This window comes from Gallus gallus, chromosome 13 (genome assembly GCF_016699485.2).
Source record: "Gallus gallus isolate bGalGal1 chromosome 13, bGalGal1.mat.broiler.GRCg7b, whole genome shotgun sequence".
NCBI classification, from domain to species: Eukaryota; Metazoa; Chordata; class Aves; order Galliformes; family Phasianidae; genus Gallus; species Gallus gallus.
This window is the reverse complement of record NC_052544.1, coordinates 2464212-2482023: the sequence shown is the minus strand read 5'-3', so window position 1 is coordinate 2482023 and position 17812 is coordinate 2464212. Positions and strand designations below refer to the sequence as shown.

The following is a 17812-nucleotide window of genomic DNA, read 5'->3' as shown; positions in this document are numbered from 1 at the left end:
AATAACATTTTCAGGAGGAGGCAGGCAGCACGGTGACAGGCTATTCATCATTCTCCCATTTGTGATTTTGCACACTGTAGGAAAAGGTTTTAACAGAACGCACCTACTGCACTCATTGTGACTGCAAGAACCCTGCTTCAAGTCCGTGTCTGGATCTGTGCTGGGAAAACGACAGCACGGCAAGAAAAAAACAATGAGATGCTCAGGTTTTCATATCAATAAATCAATTCTTAGTTCTCAGATACAATTTTCTCCGGTTCTAGTTTCCATTTTTATGCCTCCATCTGGTATCTGAATAGAAACGCCAACCTCCAGACACTCAAAATTAGTCAAGAATAACAAACAGAAGTGTTGGCAAGTTCATGTTAAATTGTATCTTACCAATAAGCAAATTACATTTTCTTCTTTGTGCCCTCGCTCTGCTGCGATAGCACTGAGATCCCTTATGGCTGTAAAATCATCTCCTTTGCAGAGTATGCCATCATAAGGAAAAGAATATTGAAGCCCAAACCCTTCATAACTCCACTTGCAAACTCTAAGTTCCTCCAAGCAGTAATAAATTATGAATTGGTCAATTCAAAAGGCTTTTAAGACATTTTTGCAAAGACAGCTTCCAGTTATGGGGAGTAAATCAATGCACTCCTGCTGTAATGTGCAAGCAGGAAGAGCTCTGGCAAGAACCACACCAATGTCACCTCCCTGTGGTGCACAGCCCTGAAAGAGTGCTAAGGAAGCATGGGACACTGCAGACAACAGAGTGATGCCTGACAGACAACAAATAAAAAGGAGCAGCAAGGAAACCACGTTGGAGGAATGTGAGCAGGGTAAGCAAGAAAGGGCACACCAGTAGGAACACTCAAGTAAGACATTGGCCTGCTTTCAGTCTTGCAGTCAAATCTGTATTAAAGACAGGATGAGAACAACAGCCATTTGAATCCAAGTGTGTTCAGAACAGGGAGGTGAACGCCTTGTTACTGAACCACTATTAAAGACAATTCAGTAGTCACAAATAAGCCCCTGGATTCTATAGTATTTTCAACACTTAACTGGCATTCAGTACAGGCTTTTCCATGCAGTAACACCAGCCATGTTGTGGGTTTTTTTAGATTATGTATCTCTGTCCATTCACTAACAGGTCACAGAAAGAGGGCAAATATTCACAGGATGGCTTGGGTTGGAAGGGAGCTCAAGGATCATCGATTCCAACTCCCTGCCTCAGGCAGGGCATCTGTCCAGAAAATCCCACAAAATAAGCAGGTATTTCTCTGTATTCTGTGCTTTTCTCTTGCAAAGTACGACTCAACCTAAAGAATGAGAACATGGCCATCCAACCCACTGGCACCAGAGGACACCTGTTTAAATGCTACAGTTTGATTTCAGAAGCACAGTTAGTTTTATGGCATTGCTACACCGAACCTCAGCTTTCTTCTTCCAGGCTGCTGTGAGACCACTCTTGAATGTTCTACAAGGGGATAAGATGAAGCAGAACCTCCTGAAGGAACTCTGCAAAAGCTCCAGATTTAAGATCAAGATTTCTTCCTCCTTTGGACCATTCACTAACCAGCCTCCACACACACAACGCACAGACAACTGATACAACACTGATAACTTCATGCCAATGAAAAGCTTCTCAATTCCCCTCCTTAAACTCACTACTAATCATCATTACTCCAATATTACTGATCACATATCTCCAGATAGATATCTACCATATCTACCCATTTCTACACATGGGCTTATAAGCTAAGGAACAACAAAAGGCAAGTCATGGTGCCAAAAATAAAAAGATGGGGAAAGAAAGCAGAAAGCTGGTGCCACTTTCACTTCCAAGTTCCCCATGGGGCTCACTGCGTCACACGCCTGAAATGAGAACTCTTTTTTTAAATCCCTCACAGCTGCTTCTAAAAGACTGAAGAACTCTCCACCTCGGTTGCAGGACTTCTACAAAAAGTCTGCCTGCTGCACACACACCTAAAGGCCTTTATTTTGGAACACCATTACGAGCAGTGATGTTGGCTACACCTGGCTTTGTGAGCAGCCTGCTGAGGACAGCTCTCCAGCCTCACCGTACCAAAACACCTTGTGTACTCAGCAGTACATTCACCAGTGCAGTTCTGTAATCAATAATACCAACAGAACTCTGGAATACAGTGTATTCAGCATCAATTCATCTAATGCTCAGCCTGGTCCAAGCTTGCACCTGCTACATTTACAGCTAACTACTACCTACCTGTTAAGTTAAAAGGTGCTTTAAGAAAAACTGCTCATAGTAACAAAGTTTGCCATTATTTCAATTCAGTACTACTGAAGAGTCCTCCCGGTTCCCAGATTGGTATGTGCAGACATGCACACCCTGACTGAAGTCTGGACAGAACCCACCCAGCCCGACACACGGCCCAGCAGCTTACCCCCCTCACGGCCTGCAGTCACAAAACCGAGACACTCAGCCACCACCCAGAAGCCTGTTATTAACAGCAGAAGTGCTGCTATCTAGTTCTCAGGCCAGCCCACACAGCTGCACATAAGCTGCAGGCCCAAACTCCAAGGGCAGCTCCAACCCCCTGCCCCACACTGTCGCAGTTACAAACATCTGTTGTTACCAGGGTTGGGCCACAGTGCAGTACCACTTCCTGTAAAGCTATTATCCATCTATACATTTACCTTAGAAACTTTACTCGCCTCACTTAAAAACTGAAAACATAAAACATTCCAACAGAAGAGGTGCATTTTAACAGAAATCCTGAAGTTTAGTTTTGAAACTCAGAGCTGCATTTTGCATGCCAGAGGTTCTCAAGCAGACTGTTACTGTCTGAGGCAAAGCATTACGTTAGCCCGTGTCTGGGTGGAAACGGACTGACTGCAAACACAGCTCAGCTTGCTTATGTTCTCATTCACAAAAGCAACATCTCTCAAATACTCGTTTTGTGCACATGAAAGACCGAACCACTGAACAACGCCACTGTGTTACAGAAGTTACCAACACCAAATAATCATTCCATCTGCTAAAAACAATATATTCCAAAACACTTCAGGAAGCACCACATAGATAACACACACGGTTCTGCATTTACTTTCCAAGGTAAATATTTTGGGAGCTCAAAACTGAGCTGGTATGAAAAAATCTCCCTTTCATTATCTATCTTTTCCAGTCCCTCCCACATCAGTAAAGCAACAGCAGCAATTCCCCATCCGTAAGAGCCACCCCCATGCCCTGCTCCTCACTTTCAGAAGCTGAAGTGCTAAGAGACTCTGAACTCCAAAGCTGCAGGGCTCCACGCTAACTGCCCTGCATTCAAACATGCGCAGTGATAAACGTAAGGCTGTAACCAGGGCTGTACTTAGTAGAAAATTAAAAGCTTATCCTTTCTAAATTAAATCACAAAAACATTACAGGCTATTCAGTTCATTGCAATTTAAGAGAAATGGCAAAGCTCATTATATGATATGTTGTGGGTTTTTGTTGTTTTTTTTTTGTTTTTTAAATTAAATGAGAAAGCAAAACATAGCAGGCAACATGCACAACTATGCTACTTATATCACAACTTCATAAACAGGCAATAGAACACAAAAGCTCACCACCCCCCAGAGAACCTCCTGTACAGAAAGCACTCTTAAGGTTCACTCCTACAATGCAGTTAAGTAGAAGGTTTCAGAAAAAGGATGCACAAAAAACATTTAGCAGACTTAACAATTTGATTAAACAGAGTCCTATGAGTTTAACAAAGTTCAACAGCATACGCATAACATTTACAACAAGAAAGAAGAAAGGCACCTGGAGACATCTGACACTGGGCATGCTCTGCAGGCATCTCAGTGCGCACATGCTCTCTACCAGGTTGGAGCAGCCTAGCCACAAAGACCTTGGCACAGAACACTGCAGGGTGACAAAAAGGAAGGAAGAGAAGAAGCAGTTAGATGCCACAACAAATCACTCAACGCAGGCAACTCATTAGTACGTTCACATGGGTACTTATCTACAGCATTTCTACGTTCATTGCAAGGTTAGTGGCCAAGGGTAAAATAACGACTGAAGATCCCTTTCAGGAAACAAGCCATCCCTCTGCCCTAGCGAGGATAACGAGCTGATTTGCCTCACCTGCAGCTGCGTGGCTGTGGTGCCCAGGTGCCCCCTGAGCTCCCTCCCAGCAGTGCCCCAGCTGCAGCAGCTCAGCCATGCAGGGCAGCTGCCTGCTCAGCACTGGGACTGGCAGGCACTGCTGGCTTCTGCCTCCCCCACCCCCACCGCCACCCCGGGTAAGAGGAGCACAGGAGCCCTTCATTAGGTGGCAGCTCTTCAGAACGCAGCCCTGGGGAGTTGGTGATGAAAGTCTGACACCCCACGCTGTCTCAGCTTTCCCCATTTGTGCTTATTTGTTCTGACAGCAAAGCCAGTATTAACTTGTGAGGTTACAGCCTAGGTGTGGAACAACAAAACAACCAAAAATAGTAATTTTTTTTTTAAATGAGGAGCTATGCCTACCTAAGTTCAGGCTGCCAGACCAAGATCTGCTTAGTCAACATATAGAGTAACCTGATTAAATGGGTCACTGGGGGAAGAGCTGGTGTTATCAGTTAAAGGTATCCTGTCAGCCAAATTATAGCCCAGCAGTATTTATGGCTCATCTCACCATCCTAGCTGGGAAGAACCATGCTTAACTAGTCAATGCCACGCTGCTGATGCTGGAAGCTGGGGAAAGTTTGCAAACATGTTTCTCTGAAGCTGGAGAAATTCAATGCAGACACTCTCCAGATCTTTCATAGCTCCGTGGTATTATTTCACAGCTCCTTTTAAGGATACAATAATACGCTACACAACCATCAGATAAAGTTAGAGAAAAGGATTCAATTACTATCAAGCAGTCACAGACCCAGCTCTGAAACCTGCCTCCCTGTAATTTTCACGTGGGCTTCCAAATTAGTTGTAACAAATACCAAATCATTAAAAGAAAAAGCCACAGATGTCAAAGCTGAGAGCACAATACCCGCAGGTGAAGGCTCGAGGAGAGCAGTTAATTTGCCAGTAATGAGGGGAAGGAAGGAACCCAGAGCAGCTGAGGAGGGCAAAACCTTTTTGCAAATTTTATTTCATATATTATGAATAAAGCACAAGAAAGCCTATGATTTTCACCTCTGTGCTAAAGAGAAATGAAAGCAAAACCAGGCCAAGGATGATCCCAGCAGCACCAGAACCCACTTCATTTCTCTCCTCCAGTCCTGCATACAAAGGGTGCAGCTCCAAATGGATGTTCTGCACTGTGCACATGTAAGGAGATGCGGAGATCTTATGGACAGAGGTAACAATAAAATTAATGCTTTTTTGTATTTTTTTTCCTTCAATATCAAATAGATCCTTTTAATGTTATTAAAAGATTCTTTAGAGCTTAAAGAAATGTGATTTTCCATTTAGCTACCAATTAACCCAGTACCTACAGCTACTTGACATGACGTATCCTCACATGAACCCTTGGAATTCAGTTCCCAGAACTGCTGTAGACAATCAGTGATATCAGGACAACTATCTGAATTTCAACAACACAGCAAAAAGAAGGTTTCCGTTGCCCAAGGAGGCTGTGGATGCCCCATCCCTGGAGGCATTCAAGGCCAGGCTGGATGTGGCTCTGGGCAGCCTGGTCTGCTGGATGGCGACCCTGCACATAGCAGGGGGTTGGAACTCCATGATCATTGTGGTCCCTTTCAACCCAGGCCATTCTATGATTCTATGCACACACTGCACAGACAGCCTACAGTTCTGCCTTAAAAATGAAGTGGCAATTAGACTGCATTTGTTTTTAGGAACGGCTCTCACTGAATGAGCTCAATATGAAGAACTGAAGAGCAACGTGGGTAACCTGAGAATAAGTTTTTAATTTAGTTCAAAACACATTAGACAAAGAAGCCATTTCCACACCAAAAACCTCTCCACGGTATTACGAAATCCTGAATAAAAGGATTTATAAAGAACACTGGACGCCTCAGTGTAGCAATGATATTGCACAATGCCACAAATTAAATACTGCATTCTACTTCACACTGAAACAGCAATGTGCAAATATCTGCGGGCTTCCCTGACATGTTATTTTCTTGACCCTGTCTGCATCAGTGCCGTCAGACATAAATATGAGCACAGCACCGTATGAAGACTTTTACTTTTGGAGTAACACCCACCTGAGCTTCTGCCCTCACTTTCCACTTGCCTTGCAGCAGGTTCCCAGTGAGCTGCAGCACTATAAATAAAGACTGGGAATGGGAAGAGAAAGCTGCATGACTAAGTCTCTGCACAAGGCTCTGGTTCCAGAGAGGCTGGCTCCTGCCCCAGAACATCCCAGACAAAAAGCGGGTGGAAAAACATCTTCTGATATATTGAATTCTGATATATTGAACTTTTAGGATAAAGGGTAACTACCACCTCCTCAGCCCTGAACAACACAAAGGGTTTGTTCTCACGGGACTTCCCATATGTGCAAAGCGCTGTTTTCTTAAAGCTAGGTAACATGTCCAGAACATTTTGATTTCAGTGCCTCTAACATGTACATTTACTTCCCAACTGAAACATTTGTGATTTCTTTTTTATATAAAAAAAGACATACTCTGTAATGCTCACTAAGTTAACTCAAGAAACACATGTGGACTTGAGCTTGTGCTCCCAATGGGACTAATACACATTTTCAACCCGGTGACGGCAATGCTGCAATGTCATAGTTAAGGCAGCATTAATTACTAGCCCTTATTAGCACAACTTCTATGAAGTACTGGAATTGTGACCTCAACATTTGTCACCAAAATCACATTCTATTTATTTATGAAGAGGTAACTTGAGCAATCTCAATTTAGCGTGCTAGGTTTACAGCTTGGGGGAGTCTGTTCTTAAAGCAAAGCCAGCCCTGCCCCTGCAATGCTTCTCGGCAGGTTAAGAAAGCTTGGAGGGAGCTGCTTTTTAATTACAAATAGAAATACAGAAAATACATTTGTTAAGAAGCGTGGCTAACCAGATGAATTCACTCCTCCTGCAATGACTTATCGATCACACAGTTTTCTACAAAATCAAAATTGCTTATAAGCCCTAACAAATCATCTGGGCTCCCACGTTCTGAAGTGCTTTTCCCAACTTCCCCATGAAAACCAACCAGCTCCTCAGTGCTTCAGCTCTTCTTCTGCATTTCCACAGAGCAAAGATTCACACTGGGAAGGCCAGGCACAGCCAACAAACCTCAATCTTCCCCCTGAATTCTCTTTAGGCATTCAGTTGTAAGAGACTCATATGCTATCCAAGATTTTCAGTTTACAGTGTCGTTCACTTTTTACTTAGGCCTGGACCAACAGAACTGATGTTTCTTTCCATTAGTGCTTAATATTGATAAATCTCTGGGGTAACAGCTGTTACTTGAAATGCTCTGTCTGGGGACGACACACACACTTGGCAGTCCATTTTGAGCTCTGCTGAAGGGGGATTCTGACACACAAACTTTGACTTTCAGGTGGGATGACTACAGAATTTTAATGCTCCCAAGGTAAAATTTAATATCAAGCCCAGAACCTTCTCAGAAATCAGCATGAGCCACAATTAAGAGAAAAAACAGAAAGCAGTTAACACTGTTCAAAGGCCTTCAGTATTATTTTACACTCGGCAGGGAACAGCTGGCGACCACCCCATCCCTTTTGCTAGCTGAGATGCCATCTAGATCTTACCTGGCGGCTTTACCTGAAGTGATTCATTCAAAATACTGATAAGCAAAACAGTGCTGAACCAACTGGATGTTGGAACAAGTACCCTGAGTATTTGCAAGTGGAAAAGTAGAAGTGTCAAAGTATATTCGTAATTGTGAATAATTAATTGGAAGTAAAGTGTGTGGGCATGCACATAACACAAATAAGCACGTTCCACAAGTGACAGCCTGGCTTGGCACAGTCGTACATTCACTACATTGCACGTTTTGGCACACTTGGTATTTTTGCTGAGGTACTCTGAACCAAAGAAAATTTGTCAGACCAATAGCAAGACTTTGCACTCTTCCTATTTTCATTTCAAAACCAAGTTGTCCCTTGAGAGATGTGGTGTATTCACATGCGTCATACAAGTATGAACCGGTGCCATCACATCACTACCTTTCCACATACAAAATGCAATCTCACATCCAGTCTTGAGCGGCTGTTTTGGAAGGCTGAGCACCATCCCTACAATGCACAGAGTACACCTGTGTTCAGCTGTTCTGCTTTAAGAATGGCCACATTCTGAGGTCAAGCAGGTGCTCTCTGTACAAGAGATCTGCCTTACTCTCTCACTGTTTTTTGAAGAGCTGTGAAAGTAAAAGAGAGTTTCTCAAAAACTAATGGAAGAGCAGCAAACTCGTTTGAACTTCTAAAACATTTTTGATTTTTCCTTTACTGTTAGCAGGCCATTTAATAAAAATAGGAGACCAATAGCTGAGTCAGACCTTCATCAGAAAAATCTATTTAGATAAACGATTGCCATTCCAAAACCATCACTGCTCAGCCTCCCAGCTGTCACTCAAGACGTGCACGTAAGATCCTCGCATTTGGGGAGAACACTGAGTGAGAATTCAGGAAGCTCAAAGCAAGACAAATGAGGAGAATTTATCTGAAAAGTTGTTTTCCATTACCACGCAGTTCTTCTACATAGGGCAATGCATTCACAGAAGCGTGATCAACAATGCAGTCCCGCTCTGCTCCTGGAGATCAAAGTATGCGTTCGCTACAACAAAACGAATGCTACAAAAGGAATATGGGTTCAGTGGAGAAAAGATTAAATGCATTTTTTTGAATACAGCAACAACCTTACTCCGTTATAATTTATTCATCAGGATAAGACTCACGAAATGCAGTATCTCGTTTTCAGGAGGACGTGGAAGACTACAAAGAAAATCCTAATACATTTACAACACAGTTATTCTCCAGTGTTAACTGAAATCACTCTAAATCTTCTGAAATATAGTATTTAGGTTAATCTTTACGTCCTTCATACACAGCATCCCGGTTCCAACAGTTTCAAAAGCTCAGAATTATAACAGTCCTTGATGAGCTAGCACAGCCTATGTTACACAGAGGCCACCTCAGAAGAAAACTGGCTTTCCTTCCCTTATGCTGAAGGAGCAGAGGTGTTACAGACATTCAGACAGCAGTACACCTGCTAACAGTAAATCAGAACCGGAGGAAAAAAACAGCTGTAGAGACCTAGTGCTGCCAACTGAAATCGTAAAAACTTACAGTGAGCAAGTCAGACACTTCAAAACCTGTAGATGAAGCTTATTAAGACTGTAAAGAGTTGGCTCTGACTCTTTTCTGTATTAAGTTATTAAGGATAAGGACTAATGCAATCTAACAAATATTAACCTGACTAAAAGAAATCAGATATGGACAAAGCAGTGCGCACTTTAACTTGGAAGAGTGGAAGTGCACATGGAATCCAACCTTAGTGTGTCAAAAACTGCTACAGTCACCTTCAGTGTGTTCCTCACACTGCAGGGGAGTATTTCAGCAGCCCCTGAAAGCTGACTTGCACTTTACTTTTAAAAATGTAGGATCCAAAACCTGGACAAGAACTAAGCCTGCAATGTGCATACACTTCCATCTGTGCTCAGCTTAGCCTTCTGAATGCCTCTGACAGCACTGTTCCATGTTTCAAGCAGTTCAGCAATTTGTACAATATTGAATACCAGCACACTGGGGATCTTAATCAGCAGGAGTACACATTACAGCTTCTCCTTCCCTCCCCCCAGTGCGTGTTAAATTATTTTCTCATTTTGGTTTTCATCGTTAAAGATGTCAAGATCAGTTCTGTCTCCCAATTCTCTCATTTTAGAAAAGGGCACACTCAGGGCAGCAAATGCTCCAGGAGGTTCTACTGCAGTGTAGCTCCGAGGTGAGGGACGGCCTGATGGAGTAGGAGAGACTGCAAGAACTGTGTCAGACTAAGGATTAACCCTCAGAGTTGGTGGGTTTTTTTAGACTGTACTAAAAAGCATGCCCAGGACTCCTTCACCCTAACCTAACCATTCCAGTATTCAAAAACTCAAGTGTGGAAACAACAGTATCCTGTGCACAAGCAGTTCTTTATGTATGCATTCACCAACTAAATGCAATTACAATTTTTGCAGAAAATACCGTACCAGCAAAAGAAACACAAAGCTAAAACAATACAAGGTATCAGCTGCACCTACAAGAGTTTCTTCTCCAGGATATTAAATATTGAGGCCTTAACATTTGTTTTAATAGCTGTCTACAGCGGAGAGCACTCAAGCGGCTTAGTGTTATTGCTATTAATATCAGAAGGAATTGAGGCATACCTGCTTCACACTAGCTTTAGAAATGAGTTGACGAGTTCATTAAAGCACTAACTCACAACAGAGCTGGGCCTTAGGAGAGGGGGCTCACCTTCCCACCAGACATTCAAGGCACAACATTCTTCTCTATCAGCCAGGGATCTGACTTTCCCTCCTAACAAACACAGATACCTCCCAAACTGATCTGAGACACCATACTGCAGCCTTTTACAGTCATTTCAAAGTCTCAGAGCAACAGGACTCAAAACACACCCACAGCGCTGCTCTGAAACAAACCTGCTGTGGCTCTGCAGCCCCTCCTCAGCACCGCTTTGAGAACCATCAATAACAGAACCTGAAGCTGAAATCTCCCCAAGGATTTAAAATGCAGATTGCAAGTGTTGCCCAGAACAGAACTTCAAATGGCATTTCAGCAGGACAGGGCTACTGGAATTTGTAACACAAACGGCTGGAGAAGTTTTCTACATTTCCAAGGAACTCACAAGAAAATACAGCCAGAAGTCAGAGCAGATAGCCGTTAAATTCTGAACTCAACAGAAGAGTTCCAAGTCACTGATAAGGCTGCCTCCTCCTTCCAGAAGCAAGATCTGGGAAGTGTTTGCTTAATGCCCCTTTATCTGTACATACTGCTGTGTAGCTCCGCAGATGGTACATCTACCCCACGTTCCTAGGCCTTGCCTTCAGAGATCAGCAGCATCCTAACAAAGCACAGCTGTCTTCTCTGAACACGCCCCTCCTCACTCAACTCACACTGGCAGCCAGCTTGGTGTGTTCTGCTATCCGAGGGGCATGAAGCAGTTAAAGCGGGTACTGAATTTGCGGACAAACTCATCTAAGCAGAAGCAGCAGGATATAGTACAGGGTGACTGCTTACCTGAAACTTTGTTTCTGCGCTTCAGATCCACCAATCCAGAATGAAAGGGGATTCGAATGGGCTTTCCTTCTTTTCTGTTAAAAGAGAGCAGCCAATCATCTTCAGCTTGGTGCATCTACTCCTTGCTTGAATGAAATCCCAATTACGCACTGCTAGCGCTGTTAGAGACAGGGCCAATACACCTTACCGGTAACACCTGCGTTAGTGGGGCATCGGATTGGTGGATCTAAGACAAAGAAATGGGCTCACAGACAAGAAATTGCTCTTTCCCACGTTCTAAATGATTGAACCTGAAACAAATTGTTTTGGGGCAACAGCTCACTTTGCAAAGACCAAGGAAGATGAGAAGAAACTGTGCTGCCAATGGCGAAGTAACCACCATAGCTTCATGCACCAGCTCACACCTGACAAACACGCTGGTGCACTGCCAGGCTGGGAGCTCGTGGCTTTGCACAACACTGCAGTAGCTCTCCTCGCTTTTCCACAAACAAGCTCTAAGGCATTTCATTGCCATGTTTGTTGGAGGTTTTTTTTTTTTTTGCCTTTTCCAGACTCAAAATGATCCAGCTTTCCTCACGCACCAGCAGCACAAATGGAGCCATCCATCCGCATGAGAGCACTCAGCACTGCTGCACCTCCAGAAAAACCCAGAGGTGGGAGAGAGCAAGGCAAGGCACGCTATTCCTGACCGAGAGGAGGGGCACCCCTCACACAGCAAGATGGTAAAGGATTTCATCCAGAGCCTCCAGCAGCATGCTTACACTAGGAAACAACGCCTTTGAAGTAGCTTTAACTGTAACCTACGAGAAAACTGAGCCTGCGGAAGTTCCAACTACGCATGTAACAGAAGAATGAAAGCCTACCCTAACCAGACCAGGCTGCGTGACTCCAGCCAGACCTTTCTACGAGTCTGAGACAGCCGACTGAATGATTTCCTCTAACACCAGCCAGAAACAGCAGAAGCGTTTTCTAGAACACACCGCTGCACTGCCCACGGAGCAATTTGCTAGCACCAGCTCTCACAGTGACCCTTCCAATCCAATCCTTGTACACCAGGAAAGGAGCAGCTTCAGCGAGAGATGATTTTTTGCTTTTTGACCCTTTGCAAAGCAGGCATCAACCATAGGGCAACATACATTTCAAGGGCGAAGCAGGGCTTTAAGTCTAATACCACATCCAACACATGAAACTTAAGGCTGCCAAGTAAAGCAGTAAGATGTCAAGGCACATGACTCAGAACTTTAAGAGTACAATATAGCTCAGCCAGCTATCACAATTATATAAATGTACTGATTTGCTAAGTCACAACAGAGTCAGCAGCAGAGGCACAAAGGCATTCCTTACAGGAATTTGGGTGTGACAGCACAGGTCTGATTTTTGTCTTGGAAGCTCCCCTCCATCGAGGAGCGATGGAGACAACACGAATATCAAGTTTCCCTGACTGTCCTTTGGTGCCAAGACAGAACCGCTTAAAAGATCTCCTATCAAATACAAGCTGTAATTGGAGCTTAAGTTTTGCAAACAGATTCTGAGTATAGGCTTTCCAAGAGCTGTGAGTGTTCTTGTCTGAAATGCTTCAATCGGTGCGACTAAAAAAGACAGAAGATCTAAACAGCACATCAGTGTGCAAGCCATCCCGACGTACGCACACCTCCCCAGGAGGCACACGGTGCAGGCTGTACACTGCTTTTGTGCCAAAATTCCACACACCGGAACCCCTCAGCAGCACAAAACAGAACGCAGTCGGGCCAGACCACGCACAGCTCACTGCCTCAGCCAGGCCAGTGAAGGAAACAAACCTTTGCCACGCTGCACGGCCAAGAGTTGACCTCAAAAGCTTTGTGTCAGTTTACACAGAAGGCACACTGGTCCCCCCCATTCCTAGCAAGCAGGTACCTACCTGCATCTCAGAAATATGTCCGCATTTGTACATGAGTGGGCCCAGGATGTGGAACTACTCTGTGATTACCTCTAAGCACTCTGGGTTTGCAGGTTACAAGTACAGGGATGCAACTCCTACGGGGTTTCAGCAAAGCAATGAAGAAACATCACACCTCCCTCCAACCACTCTCACTGTTAAGTTAGCCTGTTTGAAAAATGAATTAATTTTCCAAAAGGAGACTCCCTTTTTTAATGTTAAAGCACAAAAGATATTGCAATAATTCTGCATTATTTGGACTCGGTCATGCACCACTCGTACTGGGAAATGCATGGAAGTAGCACAGGAAAATGCAGCAGGCTGTCAGATGCCACCCCACTGAGCTCATAAATACACCAACAAACTGAAGAAGGAAGGGATTTTCCAGAAAAACTGGATTTGCTGTGAATAACGAAGTACTATGAGTACCATGGAAATGAAGCTGTGAAATCAGATTATGTAATAAACAGTGGCATTAGTATAAAGAAAACATCACCAGAGAAAAAAAGCTAGAATGTAAGTACTGTTATTAATCAGCATTAGTTTAAACAACTCAGTACATATCCTCGTTTCCCTTCCGTTTCTTCTCTCCCTTGCACTAACAGCAGCTCGTTGCAGAGCAGCCCTCTTACAGCCATGGTCTCTCATTCTCTCCCACACGCCATTCCCGTCTCACTGGCACATTTGCTGCACCATCCATTTCACATGAAGCCCATCTCGCTTTTCACCCTGCTGCACAAGCACTCAAAGCAGCACAGGAAGATGAAACTGAAAATGCCAAAGCTACAGTGACCTCTAAACTGCACAGCAATAAAACGTAACGCATCAAAAGCCATACATCAAGTTGATTTAACAAGCAGCGAAGGTGTTTTAGAAAACACACACAAAATGAAAAGATACATCTATCCTTCAGAGAATGTCCCCAAGCCTCTCAGGGTACAGCTTGGAAGAAGACAGCTCCGTTTGTTTTGCTGAGATGGTGGTGCAACGCTCATCGGTGATCCAAATTCTTAACATCCAACAGCTCTCCCCAGAGGACAGACAGACACAGCCAGCACGGCCTGAAACGCACCAGTGCTATCCATGCACCCTATGAGTTCCTACAGGAGCACCTAGAAGCAGGTCAGAGGGCTGGGATGGCACACGCCTGCCTGTGGGTACGATCCCATCCCACACTGCCATTAGCACACTGGGTTTCTCAGAGTGGTTCAGGGCCTGTGCAATTTCAGTGCAGTACCCTGGAGCTCCCTGGGGATGCTCACAAGGGCTGGAGGTCACACGTGCTTCTCAGGCACCAAGGCAACTCTGACTGCTGCTCCTTATGTGCTCAGTGCTGTTGCAGAGGCTGGCAAATCGAGTCATGTTAGATAATTTAACTGAAATGAGGCAAAAATAATCCCAAATGAGATTTAAAAAGCCTTTGGTGAAACGCCAGCATTGAGCTTCCTGAAAAAAACTGCAAGCTTCTCTCAGAAAGAATTTGAAGATACTTAGGTTCAGAATTTTCCCTACAAATGGAGCATCTGCAGTTCTCCTTCATCTGAATAGACCAGTAGCCGTTGCCATCCAAACCAGTACTTCAGCTGGCTTCTCTCGCCTGCTACCTGCACTGAGCATCACCACGGCCTTCTTCCCTTGGTAACCAGTTCCCCACTCAGCCTATTGTTCCACCGAGCCCTTCCCAAAAGATACAGCTTACCACACTTCTCTGGCTACTTCCCTCATTTCACCATAGCTCTGCTGGCTTTAAATTCAGTTACCCAGCTCTAATTCATTTCCTTAAGCTCTTCCTTCCCATTTTCTGTACCGCTGCCAAAGTCACAGTAATCTATTCACTTTACATTTTCATCCCTCCTCTTACGGGCACTATGAAATGTGACTGTCAGTCTAATGACCTCTGCAGCAGCACAGATCTTGCATCTGCTGCCCCAAAGGCTCTTCTGCGCCTCCCAAGCAGCCAGCAAGCAACCTCAGCACGTCAGACACCTGCCCTCACCATTTCCCTTTCTGCCCCTAGCTGATGAAGCAGCCCAGCATGCTGCTAGCTGCACACTCACTTGTCTGACACGCAGCTCAGAACACTGCTCATTTAGCTAATGAATAAAGATAACTGTAAAGCATAGCCTGCTATCCTAGCAAAGAAAGCACAGTAACTGGTTAATACACAGGTCTCCAAAGGTCCTGCTGGTTCTCCATCTACTCCCAGGCTTTGATTAAGAGCAAAACAGCGACACTGCAGCTAGAACAGTGCATCCTTTGTTCCAGATGCAAATACGATCACTGCCCAGTCCATCGCTATCTCTATCACCACAAGAGTAAACTCTTTGAAGGATTCCTCTGAAAACATTTGGAAAAACACAACTGCCTGCTTGGCATGCACTGATTGAGACAGGGAGGGAAGAACCAAGGCAGAACGTTACAGGCCCATCGAGATACATCCAGCTGTTGTATGTGAGAATGCTCAGGTTTGTTTTGCACTGTAAAGGTTCTAACGGTGTGGGGGCACGCCACGTCCAGCTGCAGTGACCCACGGAACTCCAGGTAGCACCGGCACCATCTACACAAGTTGCTGCTGGCAAAGTGGTGCTGCAAGAAACGCTTCGTTCTGAGATGTCACCTCGTGAATTTGAAGACCAGCAGCTCCCATCAAAGTTCTGCCAGGAGAAACTGAGAGACTTTTGGCAACATATTGAATTATGGTTCTTCATTTATTATTTACGGAGGCACTTAAACACTGGACAGTAATGAGAGACATTCTAGACAACAAAGGTGCCACGTGAAGAAGAATATTTTCCATATATGTCACTTTAAGATACAAATTCCAGTACAACATAAACAAGCACACGTTGGTGGTACTGCTGAGCACGGCCCTCCTTCCCAGTGCCCTTCCACGCTCCCCCCATTGAGCAGTGGTGTGCGGAGCTCCAACTGCCAGCTCTGCAGCAGGGGGTGAGCACTGGCAGCACAGCACAGTGCATTGAGGGCACAGCGGGAAGAGCCGATGGCAGCTCAGTGAGTGGGAGCGCTGCCACTCTCTGCCTTCCTGCCCAGTAACCATGGCCCGTGGGTGCGCAGCGGGCACAACATTCTGGGAGAAAAGATGTATTTTTTTGTGATCCAGATGTTACAATGCGGGCAGCTCCACCCATACCTTTGCCACTTTTTAACCTGTATATGGATGTATTTTCCATACCTCTACATTCTTCTGCAACCACACAAACGCAAACTAAGAATCTAACTATCCCCTGCCTTAAAGGCTGCTGGTGAAACAAAAGCGTGGCTTAGCGCAGCTTTCAGAGGGAAGGAGCACCATGGGGCTTTTAGCAGGTATTCAAGGCAAACACGTGTTGTGGGTTTGATGCAGCTGAACTCGGATTTTATAAACAGCTCAGAATGGGTAGGTAAAAAAAAACACATTTCTTTTGTTGTCAGTATTTCACCTTCAGAAAGTTTGATCCTTTAGAAGAGCAAAAAGGTTACTGTTCTCCGATTTCACAGAGGAAACCAAAACCGGGCAAAGAAAGAGCCCTTTCCATCATTTTGGCAAGCCCTCCATCTGTTCTGGATTACCTCCTTACTCCTCATTGCCCATCATTCACCCGCTCACACAGCGCATCCAATGGACGCAGCACTCCCCGAGCCGAACTGCAGCCCTGCATCCCCCGAGAGCCAGCACAGGCCTGTGGACCAAACACCACATCCCATGTACAACTGAAAGCCACAGAACCTCCTAACTAAATCACCTGCTCATCACTGTTAAAAGGCTAACGACTTGACTTCCAGAGCTAGAACATAACAGCTAAAGCCTCCAGCTGTCCTAAGATGGCGACTTCAGAACACTAGCTAGAACTTCATACAGCAAATACAAGTTGCCACTCCGAAACCTTAAAATGTTTCTCTTAGATTTCAGCTTTAAAAACAGACTGGTATTATTTCTATGACTGATTTTCCTTTAAATAAATGCAAATGATCCATCCAGTAGGAAAAGTTGAGGGCCAGAACACCCTGTTCTCTTACTCTATGCAGCTAACATGTTGACACGTTATCTCTTGTTTATCAGGCACTCAGAACTGCTTTGTGTTTGCTTCTCAGAACTCCTGCATCATACATCTGTACCTGCAGTACTGGGGACTCAGCCCTGGCACTGGAAGACAGTGAGCAAGCACCCAAAGTGCTGCAAATATGGCCTCGTGGATCAGTGGGAGGCCAGAACTCACTTGCAGTAAGCAAGTTCCCATTCTTCTTTCAGACAATAACACTTCTGAACAGAGGAGCGTCCCATCAGGTTTGGCACCTTCAGATCATCTCTGGCTTAGCAACGTTTACTGCTGCTATTAATAACTGATACAAGAGGCTGCATAAAACACTGTAACCGCTGACTGAAAACTCTGTCAACACAATTTCCAATTCTGCTCTGTTTGTTTCAGCAAATCTTCCAGAGAATCTCATCTGCCACAACAGCAGAGCACAGAACCTTTGTACCAGGGCTCCATTTCAATGGGCTTTTGGTGACTCCAGTGAAGCATTTCTGCTCAGACACAAGTGGTTCTGCACAAGCCTTCACCAGGATCATAATTAAACTATCAACTATGCTTTCTGGAATACCAATTTCTATTGGGAACTACAGAATTAATTATTCATCTTACTAAAATCTTATATTGTTTTGAAAAAGGAAAAAAACTTGTTTCCTAAGCCTCCCAAGTAATGAAAATTTTAATATCC

General features: G+C 44.5%; 1 protein-coding gene across 7 annotated transcripts in view; it reads right to left on the bottom strand.

Annotated features, from left to right (window-relative positions):
- Positions 1 to 17812, bottom strand: part of FBXW11 (F-box and WD repeat domain containing 11) — a 65186-nt gene that overhangs the window by 46057 nt on the left and 1317 nt on the right. Inside the window, exons 2-4 of one of the 7 annotated variants that reach the window (XM_015293593.4) lie at positions 11173 to 11246; positions 8619 to 8727; positions 3773 to 3874 (exon numbers count right to left, since the gene is read on the bottom strand). The exons of 2 other annotated variants lie outside the window; for them this stretch is intronic. In XM_015293593.4, the coding sequence (XP_015149079.1) occupies positions 3773 to 3823 (51 nt within the window). In that variant the 5' untranslated portion in view covers positions 3824 to 3874; positions 8619 to 8727; positions 11173 to 11246. The remainder of the gene's footprint in view (positions 1 to 3772; positions 3875 to 8618; positions 8728 to 11172; positions 11247 to 17812) is intronic. 4 more of the 7 variants (XM_040646886.2, XM_015293594.4, XM_015293596.4 and 1 more) reach the window with 4 other exon arrangements.